This window comes from Carettochelys insculpta, chromosome 1 (genome assembly GCF_033958435.1).
Source record: "Carettochelys insculpta isolate YL-2023 chromosome 1, ASM3395843v1, whole genome shotgun sequence".
In the NCBI taxonomy this organism is placed as follows: domain Eukaryota; kingdom Metazoa; phylum Chordata; order Testudines; family Carettochelyidae; genus Carettochelys; species Carettochelys insculpta.
Window position 1 is genome coordinate 305704976 of NC_134137.1, and position 15927 is coordinate 305720902.

Genomic DNA, 15927 nt, shown 5'->3' on the forward strand with positions numbered 1-15927 from the left:
TTTTCCAATATAATTCCTTCTTGGTGACCTTCTGCATCCATCTATTCTTAGGATCTTTCTCTAACAACTCCTCTCGGACACCAATATCCTTCTCTTCAAATTTTTCATTATCACCCATGTCTATCATTTATCTGGCAGCTTTTATTTATTTTCATATAATTCCATAATTATCCTGTTTTTCATGTGATTCTTTTGAAGAGCCCAGTATCAAACAACACAGAGTATAACAGATGTTGTTTCTATCAGATCATTGGTTTGTCAAGCCCAGAATGTTGCCTTTGACAGTGCCTTGTATGTGATGGTTCAGAATGGAGGGGAGGGGTTAACATAATTCTCTTACTAATTTAAACAATTCTGAACAGGTGAACATAATTCTCTTACTAATTTGAACAATTCTGAACACGTGGGGAAAATTATTCCTCCCTGACCTGAGGACTGATCATTTTATGCCATTATAAACCACTTGAGTAACCCTAATTTAGTCAACATGCAACAAATGTGATCATAAGTGAGGAAATTGTAAAATCCTTTAAATATATTAATTCTAGAAGATATACATGGCATTGCTTGGTCCTTAACTCAAGTAAGCTTAGCTTTGCATAAACAGTGCGTTATTACTACACATTTCTCTAAAATATATTGAGAAGCAATCCTATCCCACGTTCATCCTATTTTTTGCTCACCTTGGTTCAATTTCTTTCAACATTCACTCAGTTATGTCAATTTTAGGACTGTACTTGATCTGGTGATTCTGTCTCTTGTCTATTTGATTTTATGAAAAGCAATCTCATTCCAAGCACACCTCATTTTCCTGGCTCGACCAATTCCTTACATTGCTTTAAGTTATGATAAAAAGAATTTGTGTACCAAATTTGGTGGTCTTAATTCTTAACATTTAGCAGGAGTTCTTAATCAAACTGACAAACACACAAACTCTCTAAAATATATAATAGATCATTTTACTAAGTTCAGCATCCCCCTGGGATATACCACAAAATGAGGTTAACAAGAAGTCCTGTGGCACCTTATAGACTAACAGATATTTTGGAGCATAAGCTTTTGTGGGCAAAAGCTTTAACTGTTAATTGTTTAACTGTTAACTGTTCTTTAACCCAGGTCTTTGCCCATGAGAGCTTATGCTCCAAAATATCTGTTAGTCTATAAAGTGCCACAGCACTTCTTGCTGTTCTCAAAGATACAGACGAACACGGCTACCTCTCCGATGCTTGTCACAAAATGAGGCTGTAATTCCATCTCAGGATTTTAGAGATATTAAGAAAATGCTTTGGCTTTGATCTTATATTTGCCGATGTCTGTAGAACACCTTCCTAAGACGAATTCAACATGACACCAAAGAGAATGTCGGAAACACAAGGGGAGAGACGGGACAAGATAATAACAGAATCTTGTTTACGCAGAAAGGCAAGCACTCTTCTTTGTACTGCAAGAGTTTTGTGTTGTTGCTAAGTTCCCTTACCTCCATATTCAAAGGTAAATTTATAGGTGAGATTGAAACACTTTGGCTGCATCTACATAAGCAAGTTCTTTCAAAATACTTTTCAGAAGAAGGGGCTCCTTAGAAATATCCAGTGGAGGGTTTACACATAAAACATGTGCTTTCTAAATTAAATCGAAAGAATGCAGTGCTCCTCTGGAAAGTGCTCTTCCACTCCCATTCCAGTAAGAGTGCCTCCTTTCAAAAGAAAACGCGTGTAGACACTCCACAGGCCCTTTTTTCCAAAAGAACGATCTTCATGGTGCCTGATTTTCTGATCCCGGCCCCATTCTTTCGCAAGACACGTGTGGATGCTCTCTATCAAAAGAGCAGATCGCTCTTTTGATCTGGTTTTTTGTCTGTTGATGCTCTCTTTCAAAAGAAGTTTTTTTGGAACAGATCTTCCAGGAGATCTTCTTTTGAAAGATCGCAGTAGTGTAGACATAGTAATTAAGAGCTGAACAGGAAATTTTGGGAGGGCAATAAGAAGCTATATACAAGAATTCAGAGAGATGTCTGTAATACCAGGAAAGGGTGTCATTGGTTGAGCAGAACAATCTGAGAGAAAGACAAGAGGAACTTAAGTTCACTATTAAAAGTCATAAAAACACTGAGGAACAAATTTTCTCAAGAATAGAGAGTTTCATCAAAAGTAAAATATTTTGTGAGGTCATGTGAAATTCATAATATTTTAATTGGAAAACTTAGAAACAAATTTTATACTTTCTTGTTCTATTCTGACAATGTTGTTTTCACTTTTCTATTAAATACTTATGTTGATATTATGTTATGATAGATTTAATATGTTATACTGTTTCATTTTTATTAAAATGAAAACATTTAGGTTAAAGTGAAATATTTTGATGCTTCCAAAACAAAACAAAGCAAAACAAAACAAAACAACCTTTTAGAATGTTTGTGCCACTGAAAATTTCCAAAAATTGACTTCTCATTGCAATTTGGAATGACTTTTTTTTAAAAATGGACATTTCAGTGGAACAGAAATTCCATTTTCCAACCAGCTGTATCCATAATGTAGACAGGCATTATGAGCTCTTCATGTAGGTCTTTTGAGGTAAAACATGCCATGTAATGACTCAAAGAGATGTACAACCAGGCCGAGAGAATGAATAAAAATTATTATTTTGTAGGAAGAAAACTACACATGAAGAGGGGGGCTTCATTAATCCAATAGTCAACTTGGAGGAGATGAAGGAATACATAAACTGTAGCGAGGACAGCCTAATGCTGGAATCAAGACTCCTACTCAGGCAAATAATATTCAATTTATTATGCTAATTTCCTCTGTCTTCATCCCTCAGCCCACCAGAGTTATTTCACTGGACTGCGGATATTCATGGATATACAGGCTCACCAATGGGTGCGGGTGGGGAGGAGTGGATGTCGTAGGGTCTGGAGATTTAAAGGGGCTGTGTCAATGGCAGTGGCTGGTACACTGGGCCCTTTAAATTGCCATTGCAGCTCTGTACAGTGCACTCCAGGTGGCATCGAAGGGCTGACTGGAGGACACTAACCCTATCCCTTCCAGCACAAGGAGAAGCCCCACCTACCACACCTTGCCCCAGAGCCCAGCTACTCCCTCGTGCACACAACAGTCATAATGAAGACGTCAATATCCACTAACACTTACTACACATTGGTATCTTTGATACCAACTTTTCCATTTATTTAGGAATTAAAATAACATGTCTTAGGATAGATACCAAGTGTGGAATCTGTAATGTATAATTTGGTAAAAGCAGGAGAAAGAACATTTATTTATGTGCGCTTTATTAACCGATAGTCATTGCTCTTTAGTTAAGGCTGCAATTAGATTCCATTATAAATTCTGTTTTAACTCCACCCCTAAATTGTTCTGATCTGAAAATTACCCAACTTACCAGGAAGGCAGATGAAATTTGAGCTATAAGTCACTAATTATTTTCTCCGGTTGGAAATTTTGGCCAGAATAACTTTCCTTTGGGCTCATGTTCTGATTCATAGGAGCTATTTGTGGTAAATTACAGCGAAATAACAGCACAGAGCACTGACAGGCAGGACTGATGGCTGTAAACAAACTTTATGGGACCACAAGAAACTTTGCCACACCCATGATAAGTAGTCATCTGGCTAACTAAAATCATGCCAGATTACGGATGCTGCCAGGCGACAGTGCTCTGGATTAGAGAGGTTCAATCTGTAATATGCTTTTGGAAGGTTGGGTATGTGATTTAGAATGTGAGAGCAGGGGAAAAAAAAGTGATACATCCAGTCTGGGGTCTGCAACTGAAACAGTGAGAAGAGCCTTTTTTTTTTCAAATTCAGTTACAAAATCAACACTTCAAGAGCCGCAGTGCACGTGAATAGGAGACAGTCCTTAATAAGTAAGGTCAAACTGTACTTTTTGTAACACCTATTTAAAGAACAGTGTGCACACAATGATTTGTACCAGTTGGAAAGTTTAAATTTCTTTCACCCCTGGATTGGAGAGCAAATGAGAACAAGGAAAATGTTGCCCCTGGGCATAGGCTCTTAAACAGGAAGGAGCAATGTTCACATCAACCCTCCATGCACCCCCTCCCCATTCCCAGGCTCTACCCCTTTGGCCCACAAACCCGCCCCCCCATCTGCAGGCTTTACCCGCCTCATCCCTCAACATAGCCCCTATTCCCAAGCTTTAACCTGCATCCCTCAAAGCCCTCCCCCCAATTCCCAGGCTTAACTCTTCTCATCACCAAACCCTCCCCACCATCCAGAGGATTAATCTGCCTCAGCTGACGAGCTCCTCCAGCTGCGTGTGCTGCTGTTGCTCCTCTGTGACCTCCGCCTCCTTCTTAGTGGGGTTGTACAGCTCCAGCAGGGGCAGACTCAGCTGCCCCTCCAACCGGCTGTCCTGCAGGCTTAGCACTTCCCAAACCTGCAGCGCGGGTGGCTCTCTGCCCTGCTGCCACTGAAATAATGGAACCAAATTGAATTGGTTTAACAGTCAGATCCCTCCCGCCAGCCCGCCAACCATTAAACCAATTCAATTTAGTTCCATTACTTCAGCAGCGGCAAGTCAGGTAGCCACAAGAGGAGTCACCAGCAGCAACACCCAGAGCCACAACTGACTCCTTAAAGAGCCGCACGCAGCTCCAGAGCCACAGGCTGCCGAATCCGATCTCCTGATGGGTGGCGGCAGTACATTGGAATTCCCATTGTACAGAGCACTAGCTTGGAAAATGGTGTGTGATGGGTAACTTTAGGTGAAAACAAGACATAAAATGCATATTGTCCTGAACATCAAGGAAAAATGGCAGGGGGGAAGTCAAATCTCAGTTCTGTAACAGGAGGGTAAGAAGGAAGATATTGACACTGAGGGAAGACTGAGAATGTGGATTTTGTTCATTTTTAAAGTTTGTAACCCATATTGGAAATGTACGTAACAAGTAATTGGAAGGTGTAGGGGAATTTCCTGGTCTCCAGGCTGACGTAGTGTTTAGAGGTGCAAGTGGCAGCATTAAGGTTGTTTTTTCAAGTGTGCAATATGCATACTTTACATATGTTTATTTATCTGAGGGATGGAGGATATCTGAATATTTATGTGCCTCAACTATTCATTTCTATATTTTGAACCCTTTGGATTTTAAAATTGAAGGGTTTTTTTTTTACTTTGGTGAGGGCAGAGTGTTGTTATTTGTAATAATTTATATCTTTAATATTCAGTATTAGTTTATCTTCCCCCCTTCCTTGTTTGTTTTTACTGTTTGTCCCTTGTCACAGAATATAAGCTTATCTGGGTAGGGGCGCTGGTCTTTTTTTAAATATGTGTGTACAGATCATATGAAAATGGAGACGATCTCTGAATGGGGCTATTTGTTTCCCTTGAAACATAGTATTCCTCCCCACAAAATTACACTCTCCAAAGATCAAGACTGGCAGTATTCTGTCTTGCAAAATGACATGCTGAAAATCTATTCTCCTGCAATCGTTCGAAGACAGAAATGGCCATTAAAAACTCAATAACCTCCCATTCCCAATGGCACAGGGCTCTTTGTTTCTAGCACAAATACATCTGACTATGAAATGCTAACATTATTATGTAAAGAAAGAGTATTTTGTATTATTTCTAGAGGTTTCTAAATTGTACTAGGAAGGTATAATTATCCCCATTTTGCAGGCGGGGAAAGGAAACTAGTGAGATACTCAGGTGTACAATTCATATTTCAAAACAACTTGTTTCTTAATTCCATGCAAAAGTCAAACCTGCCACCTCAGTGTAAAATACTCTTGCTCCTAAAAATGAAGAAGGTATCTATGTTAGTTTAAAATAAAACTTTTGTTTACTAAATTACACTTTCTTTATAAATTACATCCTAAATCTTTAACTCCAGTCTGAGTCCAAATGCATACCACTATGAAATCTACAGACTAGATCCACTCTCTACACAGCCTTAGCAAAGGAAGCAGACAGGTTATCCATTTTCGTATATAACAGCACAGTGTTTCTGAAATGAATAGTTTGAACAACCCATCCTTCCAAGGAATGAGATGAAAAGTAATGGCAATGGCACAGAAGCTTTTTGAAGCTCCTACAGCTCTGAAATTTAAAAGCTTACTATCATGAGTTGACATAGCTAGGATGCAAAGCTTTGACACCCACAATTTTATTGCAATTTCATGTTTATGGATGAGACTATCTGGAGGGAGGAGGGAAAATGTGAGATTAAAGTCATAACTAAGCCATAATATTACCTACATAAAGCAAGCTTTGTTAAGAATCCAAGAAGCCTAATTTTACATTAATGAGAAGGAAAGTTATTACAACTGAAATTAAACATTAATTAACTGTTAACATGTTTCACTTTATTTTTAAAGAGCTAACAAAATTTTGTTCAATTATTCACATACTGTATTGCTGCTAACGTGCCTATGAAAAAAGAGTAAGAAACTGGTCTTCCGTTGCTGCACTCCTCAAAGCTAAAAATACGGAGGCAAGAGAGGAATACTCTAAACCTCAATGTTACATACAACTGAAAACAAACCCAATTCTGTCTCACAACATTACTGTCAACAAGCGAAGTCTACTCCATGCAGATATGCTCCAACGCTTATATAAGTTACTGTCCTTTCTTGCATCAAACAGAAGTTAACTTACCCAATATATCCGTGTAAAGTACTTGTTCTAGGTCCCCCAGCATTGTCATTATGACATCCTCATCCAGTTGTGCAGTCCCTTCACGGAGACATCCTTCTTCCTCTTCTTCTGCCCAGTTCCTGCTAGTGAAATTTGATTTGCAGGGCACATTTTCATCATCTGATTTGTCCCTTTCCTCATTACCGGCTTCAAAACTTTCATCTGTTGACTGGCCTCCAGATCTTCTATTTGAATTATTGCTTCCAGCAGGTGGTATGACTTCAGCTTCCTGGGATGCTGAGCTGCTGGTATGGTAAAGAGAGTGCACCGACCGCGAAAGCAACTTTGACAATGAGATTCTATCTCCAACTTCTACCTCTCTCTGATGACAATTCTGGCTAGACTTCGAGGCATTTCCAAACCAGTTTTCCCTGTACGAGTACCGTCTCTTCTCTCCTTCACTTACAAGTGTAAGGTTGGTCAATGACTTCTGTTTCTGAAGCTGAGCATTCCCTCTTCTAACATCTTTGCCTTTAAAGACTGACAATTCAGCAGGTCGTTGCATCCTTACAGCTAAAGCTTCACCTCAGCTAGATTTCATATTCCTAGATATATAGTAGCTCAGATCATTAAGCAGGTCTCAGACATGAAGCTTTCAGCACTGTACAATGCACACACCTTGTAGCACATCTTTGCACTTGTAATGAAAAGCAAAGCTTGCGCATCCAGTGTATGTGCTGTAAATGACTAGACAGCCACAGTCATTTTCTCTAAATTTGCATTGCTGCCTGTGCTAAGGCACTTCTTTCCAGTCACATTAATCTGCAATACTTACAAGCATTTTTACTTGAATTTCTCTCAAGCAGAAGAGAGTTGATCAAACACTCTGCTCCCACACAGAAGTAATTGCAGAAGCCAACTGTATTCTCCCCTCTTCATCCAATCCCCAGTCTCATCAGAATGATGGGCCTGCATCTCTCTCTACAGCTGCTGTGTTCTCAAATCCAAAGTGCAGCGGAACACTGCCTGGTGCTTTTTTTTTTCCTCTCACCAGATCATGACCGATCCCAACGCACAGCTCTTTACTTTAGATGGGCTGACACAGAGCTGCAAGTACAGCTTACACGTCAGAGCTCAATAAGAGCCAAAATTAACCACTGAAGCAAAGCTCTGCACAAGCCTCCTCACATTTTAGTATTCAACCTGCATTCCCAGATCTATGACTCTTCTCTGCTACTGCAGTGGATGCTGCTGGCTGCCATGGCAGCAAACATCCTGGTGTATTAAACCGGAGACACAGAAGCCTCTATCCAGTTTAAAATGCCACAGGTTTCAGGACCTAGCCTCACCTGAATGGGCTCCTACAGCATTAGCCCTAGTTCCTGCTGAAACGCTATTTTTCTTCCTTGAAGGTAAGAGTGACAAATGATTTCTTCCTTCTCCCTTCTACTCCCTTCACAGGCAGCTGAATGCAGACTTGCAAATGGCTCTTGAATCTGGCAATTACTGCAGTAAATGAATAACTACAATTAAAGAGGATAAAGAAACTAAAGAATGGAACCTGATGCTACCCACTCTGTGGCAGTGATTTATAAAGTGAGAGATTTCATTTTCTCCTTCAACAAAAATTCTTGGGATTCAGAAGCTACTATACTATGGAAGTATAAAGCTCTGATAAAATCAGGGCTTTCCAACCTTTAAAAAGGAACCTATTAAATATAATACTTTATGCAAAGAACACAATTTTCTTTCAAAGCTACCCAATTCCAAGTCTGAAACAAAGTTCATGACAGCTAAATGTTGCTTTTACACATGTAAAAAAAGCAGACTAACATTTAAAATATATCTTTTCCCTGCAGGGAAAAAAATACTTGTATCACTAATTAAGACACTTGAACAGAAAATTAGAGCTGAAGTAGAACTGTATGAGATTTTTGAAACAAAGGTTAACCCAAGAGCAATTGATTAGGCCAAATACTTGTGCAGAAAAATACAAATATAAATATAGAAATGCTATATAACAATATATCGATTCTATCAGCATTAAGATACACCTGTGACACACTGTATTGGGGGGAAACTTCAGGATTTAATGATACACTGGGACAAATTATTTGCAGACTTGATATATTAGTGACAGATAAGCATTAAGTGTTGTCCCAGTGCCATATTTGCTTTTCATCCTCTCTTTTTTTTACAGCTGCTACTGGTGGTAAAGCTGGATAAAAATATATCTCCTAGCAACAAAATGGAGGGGGCACTTTTTTTGCAGGTATGCTAACCAAAAATGATGAAAACGAAAGGGAAAGGAAAAAAAGAAAACTAATTGTGTCAAGTGGTGATCAATTTGGAAACTAAACCACTGCTGACCCCCTCTAGACACAGAATGCACAGGAATGAAGATGATAGAAGCTGGAAAGGATATTCAAAATGATATACAATTAAGAAAATTCATCCCTCCTTGACTTCCCCTGACCTGCCCAAAAGAAAGACGGAGGAAGCATGTCAGCAATGAACACTCTTTAGTTTGCATAATGCTATGAGCCAAAGGGCTATTTTTCAATTGCTTCATTTCAAAGGAACACAGCTGCACTGGTGTACAGTGGGAGAAGAAGGAAGTGTCTTGTTATTGAGTATCAGAGAGGTAGCCATGTTAGTCTGTATCTTCAAGAACAACAAGAAGTCCTGTGGCACCTTATAGACTAACAGATATTTTGGAGCATAAGCTTTCGTGGGCAAAGACCCACTTCATCAGATGCATGTGCGCAAAAGTGTGCGTGCATCTGATGAAGCAGGTCTTTGCCCACGAAAGCTTATGCTCCAAAATATCTGTTAGTCTATAAGGTACCACAGGACTTCTTCTTGTTCCTGAGTGTAAGCAGTAAGGCAGGATTTCTCCATGCAACTCAAGAGAATTCATGGACTTGCCTGCACATGTCATCCACGAGGGTGTGAAACCTAGAAACGCACCTAGTCCACCAGCCAGCTATTTGTTGGAGTCAGCAACCAAAGCTACCCGGCAGCAACAAATTGTGTACTGTAGAAATACTTATTATAGATAGACAGATGGCTAGGCACTCATACAACAACAAATAAAAAACAAAAATTATACTAAATATTATTAAGGTAAAAAAGTTAAGCATTTATACGTTTTAAGGTTTCCTGTGCAATCTTAATTTATTGCTTTTGTGCACATGTATTTTACTATAGACATTTATTACATGTTTACACTCTATTTTTCCACAGGTCCCCATCTTAACTGCCCAAGTTATTATCATCACCATCCCCTAAAACCGATTAGATGCACATATGTATCGCGGGATGCGTGAACAGCACAAAACACTGAATTATGGTATCTCCTTTGTAATAATGATTTGTAACCTACCCTCTGATATGCCATGTGCTCCTGTAATGTGAAAATATCTAAGAGTGAAATATGAAAGAATCCAGGTTTATGTACTGAAATAAAGTTTTCTAAAACTCATTCTCCAGTTTTAGATAGACAGATAGATATGAAAACTATGTACTTCCTACCTTGAAGATGCAAGTGCCATTTTTAGAGGGGATAAAACAGGGAATTTTCCCTACCCAGTGGTTATAGTAATAAAAAACCTTGTTTTGCATAATGCATGTTTACAAAGGAATTTGAAACATGTCTTTAAAATATAATTATAGACATATTCTGTTTTCAATAAACATGCACAACTTGCACTGAAGTTTGAAAAAAAACGCACGGTTTGGCTAAGTTAATGAGTTACATAATAAAATAATGAAATCCACAGAACCAGAACAATATTATAAGTTTAGTTAATTCTTACTACAGGTTGAGCCTCTCTAACTGAGCACTCTCTAGTCTGGCAACATCCATCATGTGGAGGGACCAAAAGGGTTGCTGGACCAGAGAGTACTTGGACAAGACGGCTCCAGTTGCGCAGAGCTGGGCTCACTGGAGGGCTTGGAGAAGAGCCCCACCAATGGACTGGTAGTGGGGAGCCACATTTGGGATCAGGGACCCTGCTGGCAGCCCACAGTGGAAGGGAGTCCCACCAAGGATGAAGAGCCCCACTGGCAGCCCCACTCTGGGAAGCCCAGCTGGTGGGCCTGGAGCAGGAAGTACCACTGGCAGCTCTAATGCAGGGAGCCTGGCCAACCCAGAGGAAGGGAGCTCTGCCAGCAGCCCCATGGCATGGAGCCCTACCAGGAGCAGAGTCCCCCAGGCAGCCTGTGGGCAGGGAGTGGGGCAGCGGCCATGACAGGAGCCCAGCCATCAGTCTGGCAGCGCCCCCCTAAGTAAGCCTGGTGGCCCAATCTACCCTGGTCCAGCAAATTCCTTCATTCAGGACCAATCAGGTTCCAAGGGTGCCAGACCAGGGAGGTACAACCTATATTTGTGTACCTTTTTTAAGTGCTTCTTTTAGAAAAGGAAAAAAGTTCACGAACACCTGAAAAATACAAAGAGGATATGCTAATCCCACTGCTACTATGGGGAAATAATTTTAACTCTTGAAATGATTCCTTGCCTCTCCCCAGAGTGTTTTTTTTTTGCTTTTGTTTTTGTTTTGCTTTTTGTTTGTTTTGTTTTGTTTTGGATTGGTTTGGTTTGGTTTTTAGTGCTTCCATACGAATCATCAGGAATGATATCTTTATAATTAGATAATATTTTCAAATACATATATAACTATTTATGGAATACTAAACACTTTAAACATGTAAACACTGCGTTAAAGCTTAGTAATATAATTGTATTATTAAAATAACATTTTGAAATTACAGAGATGTATATTTTGGAAACTGCTTTTAGATAATTAGATTATTAATGCTCACAGTCCCTCTGCAATGTAGGATGGCAAATATTATCCTCTGTGTTACAGACTGAGAAACTAGTGAAGTAAGTTTAACAAACTTACTCTTGGTCACACAGGCTATGTCTACACAGAAGAGTTATTATAATAACAGCTGTTATTTTGAAATAACTTTGCAAGTATTTACGCTAAGCACACGCTATTTTGAAATGCATTTGAAATTGGGGGCACATTATTTTGAATTTCATAAACCTCATTGCAGGAGGAATAACCCCTATTTCAAAACAACTATTTCAAAATAGGCACTGTTAAAACACAGAATAGCGCGATTTCGAAATAAATCATATTGCATCCAATGTGTCTGGGCAAACTATTTTGAAATAGCAGGGTGCCATTTTAAGTGCATTCTTGTGTGTATCTGTGTTATTTTGAAATAAGCTAGTTCAGCATAGTTATTCCAGAATGAATTATTATTATTGCTGTTTGGACATAGCCACACTGAGACAAAACTGAGACTAGAATTTATTTTATTATTTTATTAACCCTATTCCCTCCTCTCTTTGCCCTCCTCATTTTTTGTCACTCCATACCTAAAATTATGCCCCATTCTTGCAGAGACCTATGCAAGTGCTTAACTTAATGCAATGCAAGGAGTCCCACTGCTTCCCTTTACGCATAACAAGGAGTCACTGGTGCATGAAGTGGATAACATTAAGAATATATATAAGGCTTGATGATCTCAAGTCCTTAGATTTTGGAGAGCTTTGACCTGGGGATCATGTCTTTCTGCATGAACTGTAAAACATTCAGTAAAAGCTTGGCACTTTATTTGCACTGTAACACCCAGGAAACATTTGGCACTTTAAAAAATAACAAAGACCAGAATGACAAATGAAGCAAATAAAAAAGTGAATGGCACAGACCTTCCCTAGCCCACTCTTGTGAATGGCTGAGTGACCTCAGTTCTCTGTATAAATCTTTGGAGGGGATACTCAGTGCTTTGCAGGATTAGATCTTCTATAACTAAATGTATTTCTGGCTAATGTGTTTGTGTATTAAGTCACTCAAGAAATAAAACAAGTCAGGGGCTCAGGTAACATGGTAACAGGCAGAGGATAAGAATCTCAACAGAATGTAACAGAAACACAAAACAGGTCACAAATGCTCTCCCATCCTATGTACTTAAGCATAAAAGTTTGTATCACAAAAATCACCCCTATATGTATCCTTCATACAAATGATACCCCTTGGTGGATGATGATCCCACTAGATGGCTGGAATATATTTGAGAGCTTGGAAATTCCTCTTACTCCAGCCCAGCTCATCCCAAAACAGTCTTCTGAATACCAAGCACATGAATAGATTCCAAATTATATTCAGCTCATACCTAGCTAATAATACACTTACTTCCCAGGGTGATTATTTGATCTCACCATTCCTCATATTTCTACCTGCCAATTATGAGTGACACACACCTGATTTCCTCTGTGTGCCCAATTTACACTGAGCCAATGACTGAACTTACTCAGTGGTGCTGCCATACTGCCCATTATGGCAGTATGCTGCCAATGACAGAGCCTGAATAATGAGATCAGAAACATCTCTGATGTCTCTTTAGTGCCCCATATGCCATTTTCTCTTTTTTCTGTTGCATTTTCTACTTCAGTACAGAAGAAAAAAAAATGAATGGATACCTGCTATCCTACAGGATCATTACAGCAGGCACAAAAGTGGAGTATTTTTTTATTCATCCCTTCGGAAAATTTCTTAAAACATCTTTTATAATACTTAACACTTTTTAGACGTTTCAGGTTTTAATTGTCTACAATAAGATCAATGAGCCGTGTATCTGCCTTTAGGAAATATAATGTTTAGCTAATTAAGAATGCAGTTTCTCTCCGTGAGAAGTTTCCATGATAAAATATATATAACTAGACCCTAAAGGGAACACTTAATTAGGTTTCAGATTTGGCTACTTGTCAAAATGTTGATCAAGAATTTGGCAAGTGAAAGATGGCAATTTGAGGACACCTGAGGAAAAACTGAGACAGTTACCTATACTGAAACAAGACAAAATTGCTGCTTTAATATGAATCAGTCTAGATTCCAAAGCAATGTGACAAAACTGTGGCAAATTGATCATCCTTTCTAAGCTGTGATGCTTTGGATGCCTCTGTGCCAAACAAGTTCCTTTAAAACAATGATATCTTGAATGAGAAAAAAACAGGCATGATTTTTAACATTTGTTGAACACTGAAAATTTGGGGCAAAATGGCAAAAATCCAGTGGAATTCAATGGGCCAGAATGTCACCATTTTTGCTGATAATAGTGAGCTTGAAAGTAATGATACAGAGTAAAAGCCAAGGAAACCACAGCTCAGACAAGCAGGCCCTTTGAAAGGAGAAGCCATACAGATCATTGCAGCGAGGGAGGTTTAGGTTGGACATTAGGAAAAACTACCTGTCAGGGTGGTTAAACACTGGAATAAATTGCCTATGGATGTTGTGGCATCTCCATCACTGGAGATATTAAACAGCAGGTTAGATAAACATCTATCATAGATGATGCTTGGGCCTCATGGCAGGAGAGTGGACTAAATGACCTCTCAAGGTTTCTTCCCAGTTCTATTGTTTTCTATGATTCTAGGGCTGTGGCCACAGTACCTACTCCTTTTGGGCATGGTAATGAGCACTTCGGTAGATGCTAACGAAGCACTGCCATAAATATGCAGTGCCTCATTAGCATAATGGCAGCCACACACGCTTTGAAAGTGCCAGTTTCGGAACGCATGCCGCCCGCGTAGTCAGGGGTCTTTCAAAAGGACCCCCTGATTTCAAAAGCCCCTTCCTCCCAAAACTAAATGTCCCAAAACATATGTTTCTATGATTCTATGATCTTCTGCACACTTCAATCCTAATTACAAATTCAGTTGTAGCATATTTTGTTTTGTGTCCATTGAGGGTTAGATTTATGGCCATATTCTCATCTGATGTACATTGTCCCGCTAAAAGACTATGCCAATATATAGCAGCTGATGATCTGACCTGTAGTCTCCAAAAGTACACAAACTTATTTGTACAGTTGTAATCTATTAAGGATTTGAACCCATAACTAGAGGGAACCCCCAGGATACAACCTTGCTGAGGGGAACCACAGATTACCACAACTGTAATGATTGGTTTATTTACTTCATTTTTAAAATCCAGATTCACTCACAGAAATAAAAATATGTCAGTAACACTTGCTTCTGACATTTTCATTTGATCTTATTCTCCTAAATGCAGTACGGTGTCACACATTATGAGACGGTTTTATCAAGGTTCTTTACAGAGCATTTAATATAATACCAACAATAATAATGTCTTGAAATCCTAATGTATGAATACTCCATTTTCTGCAAATTGATGAAGGGGATATTCTGAGGCAGCTTAGATAAAAAATTTGCAGCTGAGGTGCTAACAGTATGCAACCCACTTTTTCTGCATATTTAACACAGTCATGAGAGGTCACAGATGCTATTTTAAACCACTAATAAGCTGTTCATAGGAGAGCTACGTAAACAAAGAAATATAACATTCCAATACTGAGGTTTTTACTCACCAGATATCTCCTCTAGGCACTGTTTGGCAGTCTTACTGTAGGATAAATCCATTTTAGTAGGACTGGTGCAGAAGTCAGCAGGTGGGATAGAGGTACTGTCATTTTCTGAGTGTGTTCTAAAATCAAGCAAGAGGACTCATTAAAACATATCTGTTATACTCATAGAAGTGGTAAATGTTAATTTAGGACATAAATGGAAGTTTTTGTACCATATTCATCTTAACAAAAGGCACAACACAAGTGCCACATTCTACCCTAAATACATGGTACTAAGTTCTGTTTTAAGTGATACCTCTGGCCAAGGGAGAAAGGACTTAACATCCCTACATAAACAACACAGGCCTGGACTCAGTGAACACAGTAATAAGCAGGGGACCTTATGTATTCACTCTATCCCTGGCAAAAGTAGACAATATTCAGGAAGGGAACAACCTAACCCCACTTCAATGCTCAGAGTAGCTAACTCAGCACAGTTATATATTCACGGAGAAGTGGCCGTGTTAGTCTGTACCTTCACAAAACAAAAAAGCAGCCATGTAGCACTTTAAAGACAAACAAAATTATTTATGAGGTGATGAGCTTTCATGGGACGTATTTGAAGAAGTGAGTCTGTCCCATGAAAGCTCATCACCTAATAAATTATTTTGTTAGTCTTTAGAGTGCTACATGACATGACAGTTTTATCATTTTTTATATGTAAGGGGCATGAGGCATAATTACAACTCGAACCTCTCTAATCTGACACTCTCTCGTTTGGCAACATCCATAATCTGACATGATTTTAGTTAGCTGGTTTATCACTTACCATGAGTGTGGCCATATTTCCCACAATCCCATAAAGTTTGTTTACAGCCACCAGTCCTGGCTCTCAGTGTTCTGTGCTGTTATTTAGCTGTAATTTACCCCTAAACGT

At 39.1% G+C, this 15927-nt stretch overlaps 1 protein-coding gene across 5 annotated transcripts in view; it reads right to left on the reverse strand.

The window, feature by feature from the left end:
- NAV3 (neuron navigator 3) overlaps window positions 1-15927 on the reverse strand; it is a 407330-nt gene that overhangs the window by 175491 nt on the left and 215912 nt on the right. For all 5 annotated transcript variants that reach the window (XM_075012496.1, XM_075012492.1, XM_075012483.1 and 2 more), the window contains exon 9: window positions 15015-15130. In XM_075012496.1, coding sequence (XP_074868597.1) covers window positions 15015-15130 — 116 coding nt within the window. The remainder of the gene's footprint in view (window positions 1-15014; window positions 15131-15927) is intronic.